Consider the following 24,311-nt stretch of genomic DNA (forward strand, 5'->3'; position numbering starts at 1 on the left):
ACACATCATAATGTGAGTTTGTTTCAAAATAAGGTACTTTTAAGTACAGGTTCACAGCAATGATTTTCCATGCATGCTGCCTTTATTCTCTGCATAGGTTAAAGTGAGAGTGCAAGCAAATAAGGTGCACTGATTTTGGGCTCAATTTGTGTGCTGGTTGCACACAATAACAAGTTAGATAAAACTGTACCGCCCACTTGCACCTTTGCAATATCCACAAAGTTCATGAACCTGCCCTCGTGCCATGCTCTTGGACAGATCTGCAGTTCACTTCTTGATTAGTAGTTTACTATCCATTTCAGAATTGTAGACAAGCAATTTCAGGACAATAAAAACTAAGAGACTTATGAGAACACAGGAAATTCTAAAGAGAGGTAGGATAATTTGAAAATTCGCACATAGACTGACTGTAATTTGATAATTTGATAAGTTTAGCCATTGTGGTGCTTTACCCCAGTGTTCCATTTCAGAACTGACCATGCCATCACCAATCATGTTATAGGTGGTGTCCTGTGTCCTTTTTTTTTATATTCACTTATGGGAGGTGGGTGTTGTTGACTGGGCCCCAAATTTATTGCCCATCCCTAGTTGCCCTTACATGATACAAAATAACTTGGAAATTGTACTGTTTCCAAAATGTGTTCTCGTAGAAGAGATTTTCAGTGAGATTATCTTGCTGCTTCTGCAGCAAAATTAGAATCAATCTAACACATGTGGTGAACTACACCAGTCTTTTAGGAAACCATCCAAAACAAATAATGTATTTAATTATTCCCCATTACCAAACCAATGAGTGAATATTCAGCCAGCATGTCTATCCAGGTTTACTTGGATTCAGTTACTTGACATTATAACAGTGAGGGAGTTCATGAGTGAGAGTCAACAAGTTTAAAACATTATCTAGATTCCCACAAGGTAGTTTTATTGGTGCTGACAACTGTGACATGGCAAATGAAAAGATAAAATAAATTTCTTGAAACAAGAGCCAAAATTTAGTGGTGAAATGTTAGGTCAGTAATGACCCTCTTAGGGTCATTAGTGGTTATTTCCTTTGAATCAACTTACTCAGATATTTCATAACACACCTCTGGGGCAGGTGGCTTGAATCCAGACTTTATGGACCAGAGGTAGAGACACTACCATCATGCGACAAGACAGTTCATTTTTGATTACTGACTGAGCAAAATGATGCTTTTGCTGCAAAATATCATTTGATGGGACTTACAAAGATCAATCCTTATCCTGCAAGACATCAAATAAAATTAAATGATCTGTTATGTTGTACAACTGCACAAACCTGTTCACTGAGTCAAGTGGAAATGTTTGAAGCAGTTGAAGAGGGCATTTATGCAGCTGCAGAGTATCAAATAACAAGTTTACTTTTCTTTTAGCTTATTTTGTGGCTAAGAAATTTTTGATTTTTCAACAATATTTCTTCAGTGTTATTAATGCCTGAAACTATGCGTTAAAAGTAGAATACTGATCAAGTTAGTGTGTGACCGAGCAAAGCGTGAGAGTATTTTTGAAAGTTGCTAATCACACCTCATACTAAAAGGGTTAAGCATGTAACACGCAGATACAAGAAATGTTACTCTGAATGCGATGTATCGCTTTCAGGAGATGATTATCATCTATGCTTTTCCGTTAAGAAACCGCGCCTGCTGGGTTTTTTTAAAACACTGAGTACAAAATTGTGGCAGAAAGTTTCTTAACCCATTGAGCACTGTAGTATCTTTCCTTGTCTAAGTACATGCTGCACATTGCAGTGTGGCCTGTTAATGAGATAAAGGAAAGCATTGTCCACTAATATGAACTCCTGTTATCTGATACTGATGTATTATTTTCAGATGGTTTGCAAAACACAATATCAGTTGCACTCTGCCTTAGGTTCTGCGGTCTCATTGACCAGAACCCAGTTGTTGGACATTTCCTGGTGGCCTTGCACTGTTGTAGCATTCATGAAGTTGGTTATGAACCAAAAATTAAAATAGAAAAAAAATGTAAATGCAAGTGAATTCTCTGAGCATTTCATGATATGACTGCACTGTCTAAACTGGTGATCTGGTGACAATATAGGTTGGTTGTAGCCAAACTGGGACTGAATAATGGCCAGATCATCACAGTCCCTTGAATAAATAAGATTAAAGGGCAATTTATTGAAAATGTTAAAGTCATTCAAGGACTGGATGGGATTAATAGAAAGAAACTGTGTTCTCTAGTGAGGACAAAGGAGAATACTTAGAGAAAGGTTGCTCAGGAGCTATGTCAGAAAGTAATTCTTCACTTAAAGTGTTGTGGAAATCCCAAACTCTATTTCCCAAAAGCTTCTGAGGTTGCGGATCAATTGAAAATCTTAAAACTGGCTTTTGTTAGATGACGATAAGAAGCATTATAAAACTAAGATGGATAAACAGAGCTGAGAGACCAATCAGCCATTACCTAACTGAATGTCAGAACTAAAAATCACACACCAGGTTGTAGTCCAACAGGTTTATTTGGAAGCACTAGCTTTCAGAGTACTGCTCCTGCATCAGCTGGTCATGGAATATAAGATCTTAGGACACAGAATTTATTGCAAAAGTTTACAGTAACCGAAATTATATATTGTAAAAGACCTGGATTGTTTGTTAAGCCTCTCATCTTTTAGAATGGGCATGTTGGTTTCAGTTCTTTCATGTGTAAATCGCAGAAATTTCTTAAAGTTACATTCTCAAGTGAACTTTAACAATAGGTGCCATGTTGGCCCAGATAATGCATTGAAGGTGTGAAGTGCCCTGTGTAAGGCTGTCTGTGCCCCAATGTTCAGACGGATTCTAATCTTAAAAAAAAGGGATTAACAGAATCTTACATGGATTCATGCAGTTTTTGAGCAAAATAAAATGTAATTCTGCAAGTGCAAATTCACCCCACAAACTTATGTGCGTGTGTGTGTGTGCATGTGGGTGTGACTCCAAATCAGGGATATCCGAACAGATTCGAACGGAGGGGCAACCCATTCCTGTTCCTATATTCTAAGGAAGGAGCAGGTGGAACTGAATAATGATACACTTATCTAAGGAATGACTTTATCTATGATTTGTATAAGTGTTACACTTATTACAGACCTCCACATGAACATAGAGTACAATATATATGGAAGTTTTCTGCCTCCTTAAATAAAAATCACCTGATGAAAGACTTTGCTTAAGGTAGTAAAATGCTAAGGCAGTGGCATCAAGCCCACGTTGACACCAAACCGCTCTGATGGTTCCTTTAAAAGTAAATTTGCTCATTGTTGCCATTGAGCAGCTGAGTGACACAATGGAGTTTATTTACATCCATAACTTTCAGTTCTTACTGCATGCTCATTTCTTAGGAACACACATTCCTAAGTATTTTGTAAATTAAGTTCTTATGTCACATATATCTAGCTTTTGTATCGATTTTCCAATATTATTTGACTTGTAAAAGAAAAATAATCACTGGCTGTTCAATTTGTTGAATATTTCTGTACATAATACTCGGTGTTGTGAGCTGCTCATTTTTATAGTTTTTGGAATATGATGTAGTTCACTAATGAGGACCGCAGTGAAGTATTTGATAATTAGGGGTGAGAATTTGAAAAAATTTGAACTTTAGCTTTAAATTGAGGGGGTGTTACAAAATTTGAATTCCATCATTTTGACATTTCAATGAGAAAGCAGTGGTGTGAGACCAAGGAAGGCAGTGCTTAGGCACCTGGTTGTAAGGTGTGGATATATTGGGAAAATAGGTTCATTTTTATACCCAACCATATGTGAGTGTACTTGAAGATAAGGACACATTCCAACCATAACAAAAATTAACACAAAATCAACTAAACTGTCGAAGCAGAAACACATCTTCCATTGTCAACCCAAATAAAAACCCAACTGAACCATCAATTAAACCATTAGAATTCCAACTTAACCATTATGAGAACTGAAAAGCATTTCAAAAGCACTAATCAAAGTAACCATCAGCTGCAGCTACACTGCCACTTTCATCATAATGCAAAACAGCTGAAGGTGAATATTGATGTGAAATTGGCATCTACATGAAAGAATCCAGTCCCAGTCCTACTCCAACTCCTAATTGCATAAGCAAGGTGATGTAACACCTCTGCAAAAAGGCATCTGAAACTATGTAGGCTTTTTGGAAAACTACAAACAGTTTCAAATTGATATGTCGTACAAATTAGTTGGATGCCAGAATTTCACATTGAGTCTGTTTAAATATCAGGAGCTGTTCCTATTGACTGGTTTAATATTTCCCTTGAAATCAACAGAACTAAAGTCTGTTTACCTGGCCTTCTGTATTTAGTTACTCTTTGTGGAGCCTTGCTATGAATATGAAGGTTGTCATACTGTCTATGTAAGAGAGGTCAGTGGACTTTATCGTGATGATTTCAGATACTTATTAGATGCGATAAGGTGTGATATAAATGAAAAAACTTTTCGTAAGGAAGTGAATTTTATATGTAACGCTCTTCTGCCATTAGTAAGAACAGCCAAAGGGATGTAGCACCGATGTGCACTTGTGTAAACACGTGAATTACAGCTTTGCTTCTAACAGACAGAGTGAGAGGTGTAGTTTATGTTATAAAGTGAGATTTGACAGCAATGCTTCACACTTGACTGCTATCAGCATTCAATTTTTAAGAGTTTTATAAATGTCAGCCTAAAATAAATGCAGAACCACCCAAATCATAATTATTGAACACTCAACAAAAATAGGTGTGTGAGTCGAAAAGTGTGGCACTGGAAAAGCACAGCAGATCAGGCAGCATCCAAAGAGCAGGAGAGTCGATGTTTTGGACATAAGCACTTCATCATTCCTGATTCCAAAATGTTGACTCTCCTGCTCCTTGGATGCTGCCTGACCTGCTGTGCTTTTCCAGCATCACACTTTTCGACTCTGACTCTCCGGCATCTGCAGTCCTCACTTTCTCTCAAAAATAGGTGTACATCTACCAAGTAATAATTTCAAGAAATAGATTTACTACTTTGAAACACCGTAATTAAAACCACTGCTTACCCCCCTTAGCTGTTACCATCTGTCTTGTTGCAAAGGATTCAGTCACATTTAGGGAGGGAGAAAACATTCCTGTGAATTGTGCACATGCAGATTACCGTATTATTAAGGGATCAGGCACGTTCATGTCTAACTTTGTTTCAAACTTCACAGAATTATTCTTCCTCTGAATGTGTATTTTAATATTCTCAAAGATCATTGCATAAACATTTCATTCAAAAGGCGGTATCTGATCTGCCAATAAACTTACCCAAAACTCTGCAGAGATACTAAAAGTAAATACCAAATATTCTTTAAGACAGAGAAAGAAAATGTCAGGGAAAGACTCATTAACTGATCACTTTGGTTATCAGTGGGTGAGACTTTGTTTTATTCAATGGGAGCATGTTTCAACTTGAGTTATTTGAGTTTGTTTTTTGGGATAAGAGATTTTTTTTATAGAAAGTAAACAAAAGTATCTTAATTTATCACTGACGTTAACCCAGGCAATCTCACTTTCTGCTGCTTTATCATTGTACAGAGGCAGATGCGAGAGAACCTGGTACCTGTGTCCCTGTACTGCCTAGCCTGTTAATTATGTAATAAATACACAGTTGATTGACAGATTAGTGGTAAACTTAAGCTGAGAAATTGTACCAATGTAACAAGATCACCCAGTGAGATGTTGAAAACAGTGTATTGATGGAGAATTCAATCTTAGAAAACTATGATTATTAATCCTATTTCATTGCCGAATCCAGATTTCTAAAATTTGCATTCCCCAATCAACTTGACACAAGGAGTAAGAAGAAAATGTGAGAAATAATGTAACTGTGGATGAAACCTTAAGAAATTGATAGCCGAATGTTTCCCTTGTACTATCCCTTTTGACCTCGTGCTTTGGAGGCAAATAGAGTCATCCAGCATGGAAACAGCCTCTTCAGCCCAACTTGTCCATGCTGACCAGATACCCTAGGTCACGCTATTCTTTGGACTAACATTAGAGAAACTAAGTCTAATCTCTCTGCTAATAGAAGCAGGCCTACAAGGGGTTCATAATCACTCCTTTTATGTGTTTTGGCTAGTGCACATCCATCACACTCCAGATGTCAAGCTTTGTTGCAGATGTAAACTGACCTTAGGTAAAGACAGAAAGAAAGCTAACTTGTTTTATGTTGATTTTGTCTAACTTGCAGCCTGATATTTACAAGATCTCACAATTACCCTCTGATTGATTCCAGGAATTTACCAACAGCTCCATCTAGCTGGCTTTGTCTATTTAGACACCTTATTTGAACAGTGACCTTAAACGAGCAGACCATGTTAAACATCACAGCCATGATCCTGATCTAAGGCTCCCCTATCTACAAGCAGTGCCAAAGGAAATCTGTAATTATAGCATTAAATGCGCCACCATGTTTTGTTGCATTTATCTTATTTATCCAATTCTCTACCTGCTTGTTTTGAAGTTTGAAAAAAAAACTAGCTCAGGAACCTGTCCCGTCTGATCTAATTTCTTTCCACCGTCCCTACACGTAGTTCAAAGAACTAAGTTGGTATTTGATCGTGTATGGAGGCAAAGCTAGAAGCAAGATAGAGGCTTTGAGGCTTTTTAGTTGACTGAGCAAGCTCCACCTTTGCTTTCATGACATCAGCTTCAGATGTTTGCAGCTGTGGGCAATAACAGATTTTACTGGCTACAGTATGCAACACTTAATTCAAAGGTTCTGGGAAAAGTAACAAAACAAACATGCAGGAACATTGCTAGTTTAACTGAAATAGTGGCTAAATTACTGATAAACTTTATCTTATTGGCACTATTATATCATTTTTTCATATAAGTCTCCATTTTGTGTGCAAAATATTTAATTTTATGACATGGTTTGCTATAGTTCTTGATGTTTTGAGGTCAAATTATATCAATTATTACTCTGGAGATTCATTCCACAGTTTGTGCCATAGCATATTTGTTTCTGATGTGCTGAAAAAGGTTAATTTTAGACCGTCTTGTCCTTTAACAATATTACCAATACTTATCAAATGCCAGTACCAAACCTTTGTCTAATATTTTAAGTTTTCACACTCGACAGGCTTATTGTCAAAGTGAAGCAGGAAATGTTTGGAATATAGACCAGGAAACAAAGTTTTAACTGACTCTAGGAGAGTTTTTCCACATTTCTATTATAAGCTGCAGCATGGGTGCAAAGGCTAAACTGCTTGATTATAGTGTTATAGAGTCATAGAGATGTACAGCATGGAAACAGACCCTTCGGTCCAACCCGTTCATGCCGACCAGATATCCCAACCCAATCTCGTCTCACCTGCCAGCACCTGGCCCATATCCCTCCAAACCCTTCCTATTCATATACCCATCTAAATGCCTCTTAAATGTTGCAATTGTACCAGCCTCCAACACTTCCTCTGGCAACTCATTCCATTCATGTACCACCCTCTGTGTGAAAAAGTTGCCCCTTGGGCCTCTTTTATATCTTTCCCCTCTCAACCTAAACCTATGCCCTCTAGTTCTGGACTCCCAGACCCCTATTTACCCTATCCATGCCCCTCATAATTTTGTAAACCTCTATAAGGTCACCCCTCAGGCTCCGATGCTTCAGGAAAAACAGCCCCAGCCTGTTCAGCCTCTCCCTACAGCCCAAATCCTCCAATCCTGGAAATATCCTTGTAAATCTTTTCTGAACCCTTTCAAGTTTCACAACATCTTTCCGATAGGAAGGAGACCAGAATTGCATGCAATAATCCAACAGTGGCCTAACCAATGTCCTGTACAGCCATAACATGACCTCCCAACTCCTGTACTCAATACTCTGACCAATAAAGGAAAGCATACCAAACACCTTCTTCACTATCCTATCTACCTGCGACTCCACTTTCAAGGAGCTATGAACCTGCACTCCAAGGTCTCTTTGTTCAGCAACACTCGCTAGGACCTTACTATTAAGTGTATAAGTCCTGCTAAGATTTGCTTTCCCAAAATGCAGCACCTTGCATTTATCTGAATTAAACTCCATCTGCCACTTCTCAGCCCTTTGGCCCATCTGGTCAAGATCTGTGGTTATAGTGTGAATGCATCAAATGCTTCAGCTAGTCACAAAGCCTCTGGTGTATCTATGTGTGGTGAGAACTCTATCAAATTTAGTCCAATGTCACTCGCCCATTTACCACTGTCCCACTGCTTCACATTGCAGCAACAACATTTAACAACAGTCTTCTTCCTCATTCTAATTATTCACAACAGGATAGTTTTGAAAAGGGCAACCCAAAAATCCCTTCTGGAACACAGTCCATTACACATTTGTTTAAAATAAGTAAAGAGGTTATTTTTAATTGGCATTTTGCCCAAACTCCCCATCAAATACAAATCTGAAAATACTGACCGCTGATTGGAGAATCGAAAGCCCGGGAGCACAGTTTCATGAAGGGGTGTTGATTACTTAAGAGTCAGATGAGGAAAAATTACTTCAATCAAAAGGTTGTGAATCTATGGATTTTTGTACTTGAGAGGTTCATGTGTTTAAGGTTGAGAGTTTTTGCCTTTCAGAGTAGCAAAAGATATAGGGAGTGGGTTGGAAAGTGGAGCTGTAGCTCAAGATCAGTCATGATTGTATTAATGATGAAGCTTGAAGGCCATATATTCTATATGTGCTCTTTGTTATTGTGTTCTTGTAAGATGTAGAGTTAGGGAAAATAATCACATAAATCAATTTACATTAATTTCCAGGTTTTAGGCCTTCACCATGTCTAGTATGTATCCACTTTTTTTTAAACAATAATTAATGCAATGAGAGGATAACTATATACCCGCGTGTCTGTTGTAGCTCCATGGTGAGAATATTAACCACATCATGGACTTTTGTCAGGAATTTTCTCTTAAGCACAGCGTTACTATTGAAGTATCACCTAATTCTGATTTGAAGAAAGAATTACTTTCATGTAGTACCTCATCATTTTCTTAGGAAGCAGCAAAATGTTTGTGACCAATGATTTTTTTTGGTGTATGAACTGTCATGTAGACAGACTTAGTAGTTAATTTGCACTCAACAAATCCTGTAAACAATGAATTAATGAATACATAATCTGTTCGGGTGATGTTGGGGTGAAGGAGAAATGTTGGCTGGTACATCAAGAGAGCTCCCTGCTCTTCAAATAGTACCATGAGACCTATCATGCGCATTCCAGTGGGGAAAATAGGGATTTAGCATCTCGTCACCAACAATTTATCACTCCCTCCATACTGCACTGAAGTGTTAGCCCAGATTGTATTCCCAAGTCCTGGAGTGGGACTTAAAATCAAATCTTCAGTTTGCCAAGCCGAAAGATTGATTAAAATATAAATCGATTTTTTTTTCATATTTTACACACTTTCCTAATGCAAAGCAGTGCAAACTTGAGCAAGACTACAAGAAGCAGGGCTGATCAAGTTATGCAAGCACTAACCCAGATTCTTAATATAAAATCAACTTTTACTGGTAGAGTTGAAAGATATGCCTGCAGGCAAAAGCTTCTACAGTCATGCTAGTAAAGCTTGTTTTTCCCAACAAAGCAGATGATGTCAGTCAATGGGAGTTGTTTTGCTAAAACGTTCCCTTACTCAAATTTGGTGCTCACAAAATGAGGTCGTAGACGGATTTTATTTTCAAACTGTCGATTCATTGAAGGAAAATGCAAAAGAAGAAATGTGCATGGATGTGTCCATTTCTTCTCGAATTATTTTAAATTTGTATTAAACTATAACGTTGACAGTTTTTCAAAAAGGTGTTCAATAATCTTAAAGGGCCCTTCAGTGTCCAATGAATTAACAAATCAGATAATAATCATTCACTGTGAAGAAATGTTTTCAAAACTCAAATGTTTTAAAACGGTTTAACCTATGTTGGGTGACTTGTTTCATGACTATGTACTTCCTCGAACTGGCACAAGTCTTTCATGCTGATTGAGCCAGGACACACAGCTTGTGTGAAAACAAACCACCCACCTAGTCTCACAGCCTTCATTCCCAGAAAGTCTCACAGGGCACGCACAGTGCTTATTGAAAGCCACCTTTCCAGTGCAAACAGCTCTCATATGGAGTCACATTGGGTACACACAGTGCTCATAAACACCAATCGTCTATTTCACAGTTTTCATATCAAGGAGCACCACATAAAGGAGGCAGCATGCATATTGACAGCCACATCTACAGGTCTCACAGCTTTCATAAGGAGAGAATCACAGAAGGCTTAGTGACTGACAATGAGTGGGGCTGTGACTCATACTGAGAATTCTGCACCTACTCTTTCTGAGACAACACACAGCCAAGAGACCTTGCATGTTAACCTATCCTTTTCTGCTGGGTATCTATGTCAGAGTAAGGTCAACTCCAAAGAAGAGTCACATTTTACTGAAAGTGTTAACTATTTCTCTCTCTCCCGATGCTGTCAGACCTGCTGAGCTTTTCCAGGACCTGTAGTAATTTGTTTTTATATCAAAGTAACATGGGTTGGCCTTGCCTTTCCATTGTACTTAGGGGAAGATACTTTGCAAACGGAAGTACAGGGAATTACTATCTTAACTTTCCACCTTTCTAGCTCATTCAATTTAATCAGAGAAGGAAGACAATAAGAAAAATCAGGCACACAAAATTTCTGTGAGATCCTTAACCCAGAGCATTTATCTTCATCCTCAGTGTCAACACAAAATCCGTTAACATGAAGGAAATGTCTTTGAGAGTCAACGTGCCCTCACCTTCACTTCAGTAACTATGTTTAACTCTGGCACTCCCCTTTAATTCAAAGCAATCCAGTCATCAATTTCTTGTTTGAATTCAGATTGCTGTTTGACTCTGACACTCCTCTTTAATACTGGGTACATCTAAGCTCTGCATTCACCAGTCAGTGCACGCTTTTATTTTCTCTGCAAGCTTTGCGCTAGTAAGTTGACAAAGTAAACAATCATAGACACGAGGAACCAGTTTTATTATTGTACTTAATTTTAATGCAAATACTAGAGTAGCTAATCAACGAGGGAAGTCTTCATTACGAGAGATCTGACTCACATAAATAATGTCTAGACTGCAGGCGTCAAGTCAAATTCTATTTACAGCTGGGATCATGTTGAGCTGGAATACTTATCTTTTGGCCACCGTCTGAATGTTCATAACTGTGAATGGAAGATGAGCTTTTACATCACAGCTTATATACAGCTGTACTTTTTGTGAATGTATAACTGGTCAGTTACACAAGGAAGAGAAACATTTGGTTAATTAGATCAAATCGATAATCTACCCACTGTCAGCCTTGAATGGCTTAGAAAACTGTATTCTATAGTTTAACACACTTGATTTCTTAACACTTGGGAGAAAAGGCTCAGCAACATTAACTCTTCAGCTATTGAATACTTTGAAAATATACAGCTGCCTTATTTGTGAAGATGAATAGAATCAATATCTAAAGTAGTAGAATGTCCTTTAATTGTATGTTGTTGGCATCGTGTGTAGTTTTTCTTTCATATTTTCTTCAGCAAGGTAAAAGATGTTCGTATTGTGCAATTAGACATCCTTAATTTTAAACAGCCTGTGTCAGCCACAGCATTGATGTAGAGATCCCCCTGCATTACTGTATTCCCAAAAGAGCAGCCTCTACTGCAATGGTGTTGTTTTGCACAGCAGCCATTTGGGCATATCTGATAAATACCTACAAGGAAACCAATGATGATTTCCTGAACTCATTTCAAACATGGACCTTTACAGGCACAGGATACAGTAAAGGCTATGGGACCTGACACAGTGCCACCAATATTACTGAGGACCTGTGCTCCAGAATTGGCTACATTCCTAGCCAAACTGTTCCAGTACAGCTACAATGCTGGCATCTACCTAATGTTACTCAAGTATGTCCTGTCTGCAAACAGCAGGAAAGATAACATGAATAGCAATTGTCTTTTCGCTATGGTAAAGGAGTTCAAAACTAGACGGCATAGATTTAAGGTGAGAGAAGAATGATTTAAAAGAGACCTGAGGGGCAACGTTCTCACAGAGGATGGTACGTATATGGATTAACTGCCAGAGGAGGTGGTAGAGGCAAGTACAGTTACAATATTTAAAAGATATTTGGACAGGCACATGAATAGGGAAGGTTTAGAGAAATATGGGCCAATCGCAGGCAAATGTGACCAGCTTAGTTGGGAAACCTGGTTGGCATGGACAAGTTAAACCAAAGGGATCATCAGCAAAGTAAGAAATTGTGTCATTGCCAGTGCTATCAAGTAGCACCTCAATCACATAGTTTTGACCATTTCCAGCACTGTTATCACTGACAGGAGTGTGTAGATGCATAATTGTATAGCAAGAAATTGGGTGAAGGTTCGGGTGCAGCAAATGATAGTAAAATATGATTTTCCCTTCTTCACCCTTTACTGTCACTTCAGAAACCATTGAGTTCCAGAGGGCCTTCTTCAACCGAGAGAGTCATTACCACAATCAAAGATACAGCATGACCATTCAGCAAGGTGAAAGAGAATAGAAGACAGTGACAGGATCGAGACTAAAGTATTTATATGATGTTCTTGTGTCCCAAGTTTGACCAGACTGGACTTCTCTACCAAACATGTAAATGTACAAATAATTAAGCACTGGGTGTAATCATATTAAATATAGCTTTCATAAATATATATCTATGTAAACAACAATGAGATTAAGAATAATTAACTTGTTGGCTGACCCAGTTTGCTTTTCTATGTAACTGTTTGCACAGGATTAAGTGAATGATGTAGCCAAACATTCCAAGTATATCTCAGATTAGCAAAACTATTTAATTGGCCAGTCTAACTGATACTTTAGTTTATTTCATATAAAAATGCACCCAAAATTCTCTTCGTGAAACCAGAGACATTCTAAATTCCTCCATTACAAGTAAGGACATCAATCTATTTTACTACCAGGTCTGGTTGAACTACAGGACTTAAAATAGATGAGATCACAAGTAGGTTTCTAGAACTATGTGTAAAGCTAAGGTGTGCCATGAAATTGGAACTCTACTCAAGATTGTATATCTGCCATCATGATGACATTAAACTTCATCAAATAGCTTGGCTGAATCTCAATGAGACATCCTCAAATGTAATGAGAGAGATCCAGTGATAGAATTCGAACTGCTACATCCAGGGAAAATGCTCTTCTGTTCCAATTAAAGGAGAAGAAAGAAAGTAGACAGAATGAGAAGAAAAGTGGCCAAAAATAGACTACATTTTGCAGTCTCCTTCTGGGTCCATGGGGAGAAAAGGAAACCTGCCTTAATTTCTATCTTTTCAAATATTGAGCAACATTTTCCATGATGACTTTAAGATTATCAAGGGTTTGAAAAGTGGAGACCTGGAGAGGATGTATCTGCTTGTGAGGGAATCAAAATAAAAGCGATGCATACAAGATCATCAGTAACAAATGCGGGAAGGAATTCAGGCAAAGCTTCTTTGTTCGGAGAATGGTGAAAACGTGCAATTTGCCACTGCTGCACTCAGCCAAGATGCATTTAAAGGAAAGCTGGACAGCTCATGAGTGAGGAAATAACAGAAGGGTATGTTGCTAGGGTGAGGTGAAGCAAGGTAAAAAGGAGGCCCAGTTGAAGCATGACCGTGAGCATAATTATTGGGTCAAAAGGTACTGTAGGTTGTGTGGCAGTTCTATGCCCTGCAACATCTTGGGTTCAAATTATTTTAATTTTTTTCAACTCCAGTTATGCTTTGTCACCTCCATAAATAAATCTGCACTGTTTACCAGCCAGGGCACTCGGCTGTGGCACGTCTATTGGCTGCAGGCCATAGCCTAGTTGAAAAAAAACCTCACTTATGTATTCCTTGGTAACCTGTTTGTTCTGCTCAGAGAGAAAAAAGACAACAGGAAGAAAGCTGTGTTCCTTGGAATTTTTCATGACAGGTGTACCTTGGCTAACTTTACTTACACTGACATTGTCTATTAGTGTCTTCAGATTTATTATACCAAATCCAAATAGAAAGGATTTGTATCATGGGGGATTCATCAATCATACCTAGCTGCCTGTTGTGAAGAACCTTCATTATCTCAGATTGAATAAACATGCTGCTCTTCACATGAGCTGGCACAAAGTCATCAAATAGATACCCTGATGGTTCCCTGAGGCAAGTAAATCATAGGATGTGCACTCAATTCTTATTCATTTTCATTTCTCTCCTGCTGTTTCCTTTTTAAAAAGGCTCACCACTGCTGCCTTCCACTCCCACCACTTCCTCCTGGAGTCAGAGCAATTTATATGGATAGACCTAAAAGTGAGGGGAAAAAAACAAATTCCGTAGTTCCAAGCATCAGCACAATTGATAAAGATAGAAGTTGAGGTAAATTTAAATCTAGTGATTAGCTAAACACTAAAACCCAGAGATTGTAGGCAGAAGGAAAAACTATGGTTGGTAAGGAGTTCCATGGTTTTTATGTCAGCAGAATGTCGGACAAGAGATTTCACAGTGATGTACAGCAAGGAAGAAGAGAGTATACTCACACCCTTGGTAGGAAGTAGAGAGGAGCACTGACCAGACTTAGATTGATAAAGTAGAACCAGGAGTATCCATGCCAATTATTTCTTCCCGGTTTAGCACAGTGGTGATCTAGTTTTAGAGGTGCATGTTTGCAGGATGATTTCGGTCTTAAATTCTGTGCTTATTTTTGGTCCATTTCAACAAGTGCATGACTATGAGCATTATGATTTTTCCAAAGGGAGCAGGAGAACATAAATGTTATTCTAGATTTGCATTCAGGTACATCCTAAGGAAGGGTATTTAATATTTTGATCTTAGAATTAGTTTGGCGTCAGCACTGTACATTGACAATTAGGTCATATTACAATTGATCACTGGTTGAGCTGGTAACATTAGAATGCAGCCAATAATCACGTGCTTTCAATATATTCCTGTCTCCTGAGCAGCCAGGTAGATTATTAATGACTGAATAAACTCTTATCATTATTGATGGGTCAGAAATTAATGGCAAAGTAGGGGTGAGTTTAATTTCCAGGTTGTTTTTAGCATGTAAATTGTGTCAAGGAAGAGATGTCGCATTCCTTATAAGATGCTAGACAATTTGCATTGCTCCATTGTTAACCTCATGAAAACTGCTGTTTGTCTTCTGCTTCAACATGAACTTAAAGAAATTGCTGTATTTGTCTGTTAATTGTGCTTAAGACTCAGAGCAGAAAATTAGCACTGATAATTAACTGAGTAACTATCCTAACTAAGGAAATTTACATGGTACATTGTCGTTTAACATTGCCAGACCAGAAATGGAACAATTGAATTGATGCTGTCTCAATCTTCTTTGAAAACTTAATACTTGAAAGATTTTAATATTTTTTCTTGATTTTCCCATTTTATCTTGTTCTCTCTTAATTCAATTTTCCTTTCCCTTCCTATATCTATTTTTCTATATATGGCTTAACATTTTATCCATTAATTCAACACTTCATTTCCTCATCCAGCATGCTCTGTTTTTTTTCTCTCAATCTTCACTTCACACTGGTTAGGGATTGATGTCGATGCATTCATTTACTTAAGGTCACAGATGCCCTGTTGTGCTTGCTGCACTATTATTAGTTCATATCTTCAGTAATTTTCATGTGAGTTCTTTTGGAAGGATGAGGAGACAGGATTCTAACTAACAGAAACATTGGAAGGTGTCTCATTCCAGAAAATTCTAGATTTAATGCTCTTTCTAATACAAATGTATGCTTGCTTGAATACATAATTTAATGGAAACCTTTTCAGCACCTTGTTTCATTAAGCATGTCAAGTTTGAAGTTGCCTCAGAAACATCAGGAAAAGGTAAAGAGATGCGATTCCTCTAATGGCTCAGGCATTTATTCAAACAGTATTTAATCCATATGAATTTAAAGAAACGTTTCCATCTCTGCCAGGTTAGCAGATCTCAGACAGATTAGTGATAGTGGTGGTATAAGTCGTCATAGCACCAGTTATAAGGAGGGGGAGATCAACTTGCATCTTTTTACTGTTCATTCTTCCCTCCTGGGAAAGCTGAGTGAGGATGGGATTAAGTTAGATGTGGTGTCCATACACTCAAGTAACTTGCTAAAGCTCTTTTTTTATCATCCTGGTGAAGGTCGCAATTTGGGAACGGTGTTGTGTATCACATGTTTCAGATTTGTATTGCAACAAGAAGATAATGTTTCCAGGTGCTATGATTTGGAGAAAAAGGAAAACAGTCTGCATAAAACACAGGAAGGGAAATGTAGTACAAACATTATCATCCAGGTTAAGGGGATATAGAAACAGCAATAAGGACTACCTTGAATGGGTTATAGGAATGATATGGAATTGCTATGGACTAGTTAGTATATATGTATTATATAAAAAGCACATGGGTGCTTGTAAAATACACTGAAGGACCCAAACTGTATTTGTTTACTTTTAATCTAATCTTAATTTTAATTTTAATAAAGCCTCAAGTGAGCGCTTCAGACATTTTCCAAAAATGTTGGTTCACCATATAGCTATGAGGATTTATTTGTCTTTAAGGATTGCAGGGGTGGGAGATGCTATTGTAAATGAATATCTGAAACACCATTGGGACCTCGCATTCATAAAGGAATAGAAAATATCAGTTACTTGAAAGGAAGAACCAAACTGCCAGACCACCTTTTACAACTGAAAGAATTTCAACAAAAGTAAAGGATACCTTGGAGTGTTATACTCAACATACTACTATCTATTTATGTTGTGGGAAAAGTGACAATATATACACTTCTGAAGTGCCCAGTTAATCAATACTTTCGCTTGTTGCTCATAATAAAAAGAAGATGCAATGTTATCTATTTGGCTGCATACTTTTCAGCTTACACTTGACAAGTGTGTATTCATATATCCAAATTCTTATTTATCAAAACTTTATGCTGAATTAAAATTGACTTATCCAAATCTTAAATGTGTGACCCAGAAGGCAAAATTGACACACATCACTGCTACAGAGTCAGGAGAATGAATTTGGACTTCATATTATTTGATTCAGAGAGAAATTCTGCAAATATCATGTTGCTCCATTTTCCTCATCTTTCTCCTCAATATTGCTCTATTTTTGATGCCTCCTTTTGCTCTGATCTCACTCCACACCAACTATCAGTGCTGCACATCTTGCAAGTGAATTTTATTTCATTTATAAAGTGAAAGTTGTAAATAATCATTTTTATGTGAATTTGAATACATTAGTGATTTTTACTTTCTAAAATCAATCACACACAAATAAGCACCAAATGCACAGAATGTGAGAAATAACATCTGCTTTTTCACAGGTCAAACTGATCACTTAAGCAATAACCTTACTGGAAGCAATGGGGAAAGTTTTGTTTTAAAACAAAATCTGTTGTATATAAACAAGACCTTTTTGCCCTTTGGGGTAATCAGACCATGGCTGATCAGATTGTGACCTCAAAACCAAATTCTTGCCCATGCCTGATAACCTTTCACCCCTACCTTACCAAGAAACTATCCACCTCTCTCTTAAAAATATTCAAGGACTCTGTTTCCACAGCCTTTTTGAGAAGAGAGATTCAAAGTCTGAGGAAGCTCTGTATACCTGATGCTGTGTCTGTACATTAGCTACTCACAATTCATATACTAAGGCACCCAGATTACTAGGGCATCTTAAAGCTCTGGAATCTTTCACCATTTGGTTAAATTGTTCTTTTTTTTTCTGCTTCACATTTTCCAACATTAAACTCCATTTGTCATTCCTTTGATATGCAGTCAATTCATCTGTTTCCCCTTGTAATCTCCCTTTTCCCTCTTTACAACTTACTTTCCTACCTATCAATTTGTCTTGAAAGTTTAGCAACCATACCTTCCAACTCTTCAAGTCATTTATGTAAATTGTAAACAGTTGAGGTCCATGTACAAGCCTCTATGGCACACTAACACTCACATTCTGCCACCCTGAAAAAGATCCATTTATGCCTACTCTCTGCTTCCTGTTTCCCTGCCAGTCTTTTTTTTGTCGGCAAGTTAGTATAAAGTAAGAGTGCTTCTTATGCCTCTAATTTTCCTGATGCAACTTGGATCTGCACATACTCACTTCAAAAGTGCAGGGATAAAATAGCACTTCTGTATCCTGGTAAGCCTCTGTGGTCTTACCCCTCTCTAATTCAGTAACCCCCTCCAGCCCAACAGTGCTCTGTGATTCCTGTGTTCCTCAATTTCTGACTTCTTAAGCATCCCTAATTTTAATCTTTCCACCATTTTTGACTATGCCTTTCAATTGCCATGGCTCTAAGCTCCAAAATTCCTTCCCGAAAAGTTTTCCCTTTTTCTGACTCTTTTTCCTTTTTAGTCACTGATTAAAAAATAACTCTTTTTTGACTATCTGCCCTGAAATTCCCTTATGGGGCTCAATATCAAATTTTATTTGATTGCAGGAATGTTACTATGTTGGAGATGCTACGTAAGTGCAAATTGCTGTTGTTGAATTCTTACTATCCTATTGAGCGAGGTTTATGAAATGTTGTTGGGAGGACAAACTTTACAACTGACACCATTCTCTATTGCATTGAATTCCAGCAAGCTCCTTTAATATCTGATGGAGAGCAGGAGACTTTTCTTAACATTCACACACCTCTGTACAGGATTATACATTGGGAAACAGAGAGACTTGGAGACGCATTGAGTACGTTTTCAGCATCAACTTGTTACAAGTCAACATCTGCTAAATGTTTAGACCTTATTAATACTTTTACTAATTAGCATCTGCCTTTGTTGTTGACATGAAGGGAAAGAGAATAATGAGTATTTTCGTAACTATTCAGTACCTGTTAATTCCACTTACAGGAAGAATATAGATGTTTCCTAAAAATATAACAAAGTAGTTTTGCTTTAAACTGCTAGGTTCACTGCTGTGTGGCTCCCAGTGAGAATGTGTTATAAATATGTTATCAGGGTGCAATGTTTATAATGTAAACAGTAATTGTTCAGCTAAGTACACATTTCTCTGAGGTGTAATAAATGTATTACAAGTTTGTCATAACAGCATAAGAGAATCTGATTGATATGTTATTAATATTCAGGTGTTCATCTCATGACCATGTCACTCAGAATGAAAGAGCTTTGCGGGTGTGTTAGGAGTGGAATATGGTTTGTCACATCTACATGTATTCTTAGTGCTTGAAACATAGGTCAGACTACTACAGGTACGTTACAAAAGTGTAACATGTAGTTTTATAAACAGTTAAGCAGCTCATTGCATATCCCTACAAGTGACAATGTTAAGGGGAAGCATGTAATGGGTAGGCTATAAGAGCGTGTTATTAGGAATTCATCTGCAGGTTCCTCTTTTTGGGGGGCATGAGAGAAAGCATTACAACTATGTTATAAATAGTTCATCTGGCCGCCACAGACCTTCATTACTTTCAACAGGACAGAATGTAATCAGTGTGTTATAAAACTGACTATTATGCTTCCGACTGCTTTTGCCTTCTGTATAGTTCTGGACTTCTGGAAACTTTACCTCGACATAATCAACATCAGGCCTTTAATGAACATTTCTCCCACTGTTCTGACTAAAGGCAGTCCAAATCTCTCAGACTTCAACAGCAGACATCTCTCTGCCAACTGGATGCCAGCCAGCCTATTTCCCTTTAAATGGATATTTTCTTTACGCCTTTAGAGGCAGCCAATTCATCACAAGTGTAATATAACCTTAAGCAATATGAATTATTGTAGTGTTGGAATGATTCTTTTTTTTTTCTTGCCCTATATTTGTTAAAGCTGTTAAAAAAAAATCTGAGTGAAGCACAGACACTTTGGCTTTGGGCGGGTTTCTTTTTTAAAAGTTGACATTTGGAACGTTGTGGGGAGTAGACAGTAGCTGCAGTGTTTGAGCAAAACAGAGTACAGCCAAGGGAAAGACTTGGCGTGACTGGATCCCTTTCCAAATGGCGCAAGCAAGCCAACTTCAAACATGTGAATAATAATCTATCTGTGACTGCCTCTGTTAGTCGCTAGAAGAGTCTGTTCCCTCCTAAATATTTCTCTGGCTGTTTATGCTGGGTCTTGTGGCTTTTGCGTGTGTTCAGTTATAAGATGGCATCTGTGTTTGCAGGTTTATTTTAAAAACTTGAGTTTTCACTGAAAAATTTCCTTAATAAAAATACAGAAAATTGCGAAATGCGAGGGCGTAACTCTTAGCATATCAGTTAAACATTGGCAGTAGGAATCAGAAAAAAAAATCCCTTTGTCTACTTTTTCTGAATATATCCAACATATTGCTGCCTTACTAATATTACCTCATCCTTATTTTGGGTGAAGTTACTCATCTTCAACAGTGGAAATACAGGCAAGTGTCAAGAGTGAGCTGGTTTCTATTTTAGATTAGTTAACAAAAAAATGAGCTCAACATTTTTTTACGATGTGGTAGGAGGTTCTACTCACTTGAGGACAGTTGGCATAGAAGACAAACGTCCCCTTAGCAGGCAATGGAGTAAAGGCATACTGCTATTTTGTTCATAAGAGATAGAGATTCACAACTGTTGTTGTGTTTTCAGAAGTTTTATTTGTCTTGTTAAAATCAAGAGGTGTACAGAACTGGGAGGCAGGTGCAAATGTCATGGGCATTTGATTGGTGACATAGCCACCATGACAGGAGTGTGACAATCCCACATCATGATGTCTCAACCTGAGCTAAAGCATTAGGTGGAGAAAAGGAATGGAGACAAGTTGCTTCCACAGTGGTGTTTGTCGAGGTTCATCCCGAGCAGCTCCGTGACGCGGGACTCCGTGCTCTACGGTCTGTTCCCCGGGACGCACACTGAGACGGACATCAACTGTGCCTGGAGGATCATCAACTCGGTGGAAGACGCTCTTTGGTCTGTCCGAAACCTGTTGATCTGCCAGCTGAAGGAGCTGACCCTTACTGAGTGTTGCGGACTGGCACATTCCAAGGTCCAGGACTACGTGTTGAGGGACGCGCTGAAACTTGGGGCAGCTGCCGCCAAGGCGCGGTGGGGAAAGACCTCCGTGTAACGTCTGCCTGCCTAAGAAGAACAGGGGGGCCCATGCAGTAAGTGGGCTCGGCTGCCACCTTAGCTAAATATATTGATATATGGATAGTAAATGTACAGACCTGAATATACAAATGATTACTCAATCTCTGTATGCAAAGAAATGGAATGTTTACGTATGTATGGCATGACCAACTGTACAGGTCATCAAAATATTTTATGAATAAAGTATATTTTTGAAATTTTAAAAAAATTAGGTAGTGGAAGGAAATGTTCACAAGTAAATTACTCTACAATGCCTTCCTGAGAGAGCAGCGTTAGCAACTTCTGACCAGGTTAAAATATTTCCCTTTCTTATCCCTATTTGTCTGGTACCTGTGCCTTGGAGCGTTCTACTCTGCCTTGCCACTATTCCACCTCCTCTGAAAGATTCAGACAGCTGGTGTTAATACTGTTCAGTTGGGCAGCCTGTAGGAGATGCCCGTCTTTGGAATGGTTTGTCTTCTTGTTGTATTTCAGTGCAGAGTTTTCCAGAATTACAGCCATAACAAAACGTCAGTTAACATTGCGTAGTGAAACTGATGGTCAAGGGTGCAGACTTGATTTTTAAATTTAATCTACTACATTAACAAAGCAACTTATGACTATGCACGAATGTCCACTTCACTGTACGTTTTCAGTGGCTAACTATACTTTTGTTAGTTTTGAAAGTCATGATGTATAAATGCAATTAGAATTTACCCTGCTGAAGCCTAAGTTTTCCATTGTATTGAAACTCACACATGACCTACATTATGACATTGTAATGCAGTAGATTGATAGATTGATTTGGAATTTGGACTCATTTGCTATATTTTCTATTGATCATTTTTGTCTTCAGCGATTCCTGTGAAAGGCTGCGTGGTTTGAGTCTGCCAGGCCAAATTGCATTCAGCTCAAAATGAGCAAAACCCACTAGCCTTCTGAAAGCAGACTCTGCTATGGAGTTGAGCTCGCTGCATATTCTGGGAACGGAAGGAATTGCCTTGAGGTGACAAAAAATGAAACACTCTTTTAAAATTCACGTGTGATCGAAGATAAAGAGAAGGGTTCACACTGGGACATGAAGAGATATATTTAAGACAGAGACATTATTTAGGAAATTGTATGCTGCCAGCTTTACACCATATGATTATGAATAATACTTGCACTTGTATAGTATCTAGTCATGTTGGAAAGTTTTAAAATGCTTGACTCCATGAATTACTTTGAAGTGTGGGAACAGTTACGTGGGCAAATAGACTATTATTCTTGTATAAGCAATGTCCCACAAAAACTATAAATTCCGCTCATCTCCACAGTCAAAGGATCAACCGCAGCCACTTTGGCCTCTTCCACTTGATGCCAACACCAAAAACGTCTTTCCTCCCCTCCCTTGTCAGCATTACCAAAGTACTAATCTCCCAGTGAAATCCTGATCTGTGTCTCAATCATCCTCAACACCTCATTAGCTCACCATGGCTGCTCCCTATCCAGTTGCAGGAGGTGTAACACCAGCCTTTTTATATCTCCTCTCCTCACTATCCGAAGCCATAAACATGTTTTCCAGGTGAAACCATGACTTAGTTGTGCCTTTATCCATTTAGCATCTGCTACTCACATGATAACTTCCTGAACAATGGAGGAAGTCAAACATTAACTGTGGAATACCTCCACTCAGTCACATGTGTGGCTCTGAGTTTCCAGCTACTTGCTTCCAACGCTGCCTTGCACCATGTTCACATTTCTTAGTTCCTTTGGAAGTCAACACAAATTTGAGGAAACAGGATCTCATCTTCTGATTAGACACTTTATGGCATTTTGGACTCAACATTGGGATAACTATTTCAGAACATGCATTCTTTTTCCAACTTTGATTCTTTTTTTTGAGATGCCAGTTTGAATTTTGTTTTCATATTTTTGCTCTCAGACTAAGCTGTTCATTATTTTGCTATTCACAGTCAGTCTGGACAAGTGCATATTTCTTCACTACAACATCATCACTCCCTTTGCATTTTGTGAAACCTCTGTCATTTTATCTCTTTAGCTCCCCTCTTTTCTTTAACTCTTCCATCACACTTTCCAATGGCATAAAACTCTTCACTTTTCTACATGCCGACAGTTCTAAAGAAGAGACCCATTTGACTCCAAATGTTAACTATGTTTCTCTGTCCATAAACACTACAATATTGGCTGATATTTCCAACATTTCTGGTTTTCTGTCCGATTTACAGCATCGGCAATATTTTCCTTAGATTTTACTATAATTTGAATCATAGATTAACCTGCTTAATCTATGCAATTATCTTTAAATTTTATGATCACTGGATTTGTGCAGCTTTGCTGTCTCTAGCAGGAAATATGTTTCCTTAAATTGATACAATGCTTTAAATCATTATTCTCTTAACCAATTCAGAATTGAAACTATGCTCTTAATTGCCAATTTATTAAGCAGCACAAGTTAGGATTAGTTGTAAATACTTAATTTCATCTCATGCCCAAACTGATCCCACTGCACATTAATTAGCAATTAACACATTCCTTCAGTTGTTCTGTTGCTTAATCTCATAACCAGTAGGCTGGGCAGGAAAGTACAGTGACTTTCAAGTAGATTGCTTAAAGGCTGTTTGTGAAACATTTTAATACAGCAACTGGGCACATGTACAATGCAAGAAATTTCAAAGAGATTTTTGTTGCTTTTCATCTCTAAGCTGCATATAGCTAAGACCTGGCTTTGGTCAACTCTGATCCTGGCATGACTATTTGTCTGCTTCTAAAACTTATTTAAAAGCATAGGAAGCATTGCACAGTGAGTTCACAATACATTTGAATGACAACTTCTGCAGCATACTGTTGTAAAGCAACAAGGGTAGCAGATAGATGGGAATACCATCACCTGCAACTTTCCTCCAAAATGTACACCATCCTGACTTGGTACAATATCAATGCTCCTTGGAATTAATTCCATAGCAGTTGGGTGTACCTGCATCACATGAAGCAGTTAAAGATGATCATGATCTTTTCAAGATCAATTCAGAACAGGCATCAAATAATGGTCTTGCCAGTGATATTTGCATCCCATGAATGAATAAAGAAAAAGTAACATTAAATAAAAGGTCTCTTAAGATTTAGTTTATTTATGAAGCCCATAGAAAGGATTCTGAGTATTTTTTTCTGGTGGGTGCCTTTTTAACAGTGCACCTGTTTCATACTGTATGTAACCCACAAACCAAATTCATATTGCCTTTCATTGAGGAGAACCAAGTTCTA

At 38.0% G+C, this 24,311-nt stretch overlaps 1 protein-coding gene across 4 annotated transcripts in view; it reads left to right on the forward strand.

Moving 5' to 3' along the window:
- The window catches only part of runx3 (RUNX family transcription factor 3), a 154,940-nt gene that overhangs the window by 108,173 nt on the left and 22,456 nt on the right, over positions 1 to 24,311 (forward strand). For 2 of the 4 annotated variants that reach the window (XM_043717652.2, XM_087976833.1), the window contains one exon: positions 12,433 to 12,513. The exons of the other annotated variants lie outside the window; for them this stretch is intronic. In XM_043717652.2, coding sequence (XP_043573587.1) covers positions 12,433 to 12,513 — 81 coding nt within the window. The remainder of the gene's footprint in view (positions 1 to 12,432; positions 12,514 to 24,311) is intronic. 4 annotated transcript variants of the gene reach the window in all.

Source organism: Chiloscyllium plagiosum, unplaced genomic scaffold (genome assembly GCF_037043375.1).
Source record: "Chiloscyllium plagiosum isolate Xiang-an unplaced genomic scaffold, Cpla_swu_hap1 HiC_scaffold_30, whole genome shotgun sequence".
Classification (NCBI taxonomy): Eukaryota; Metazoa; Chordata; class Chondrichthyes; order Orectolobiformes; family Hemiscylliidae; genus Chiloscyllium; species Chiloscyllium plagiosum.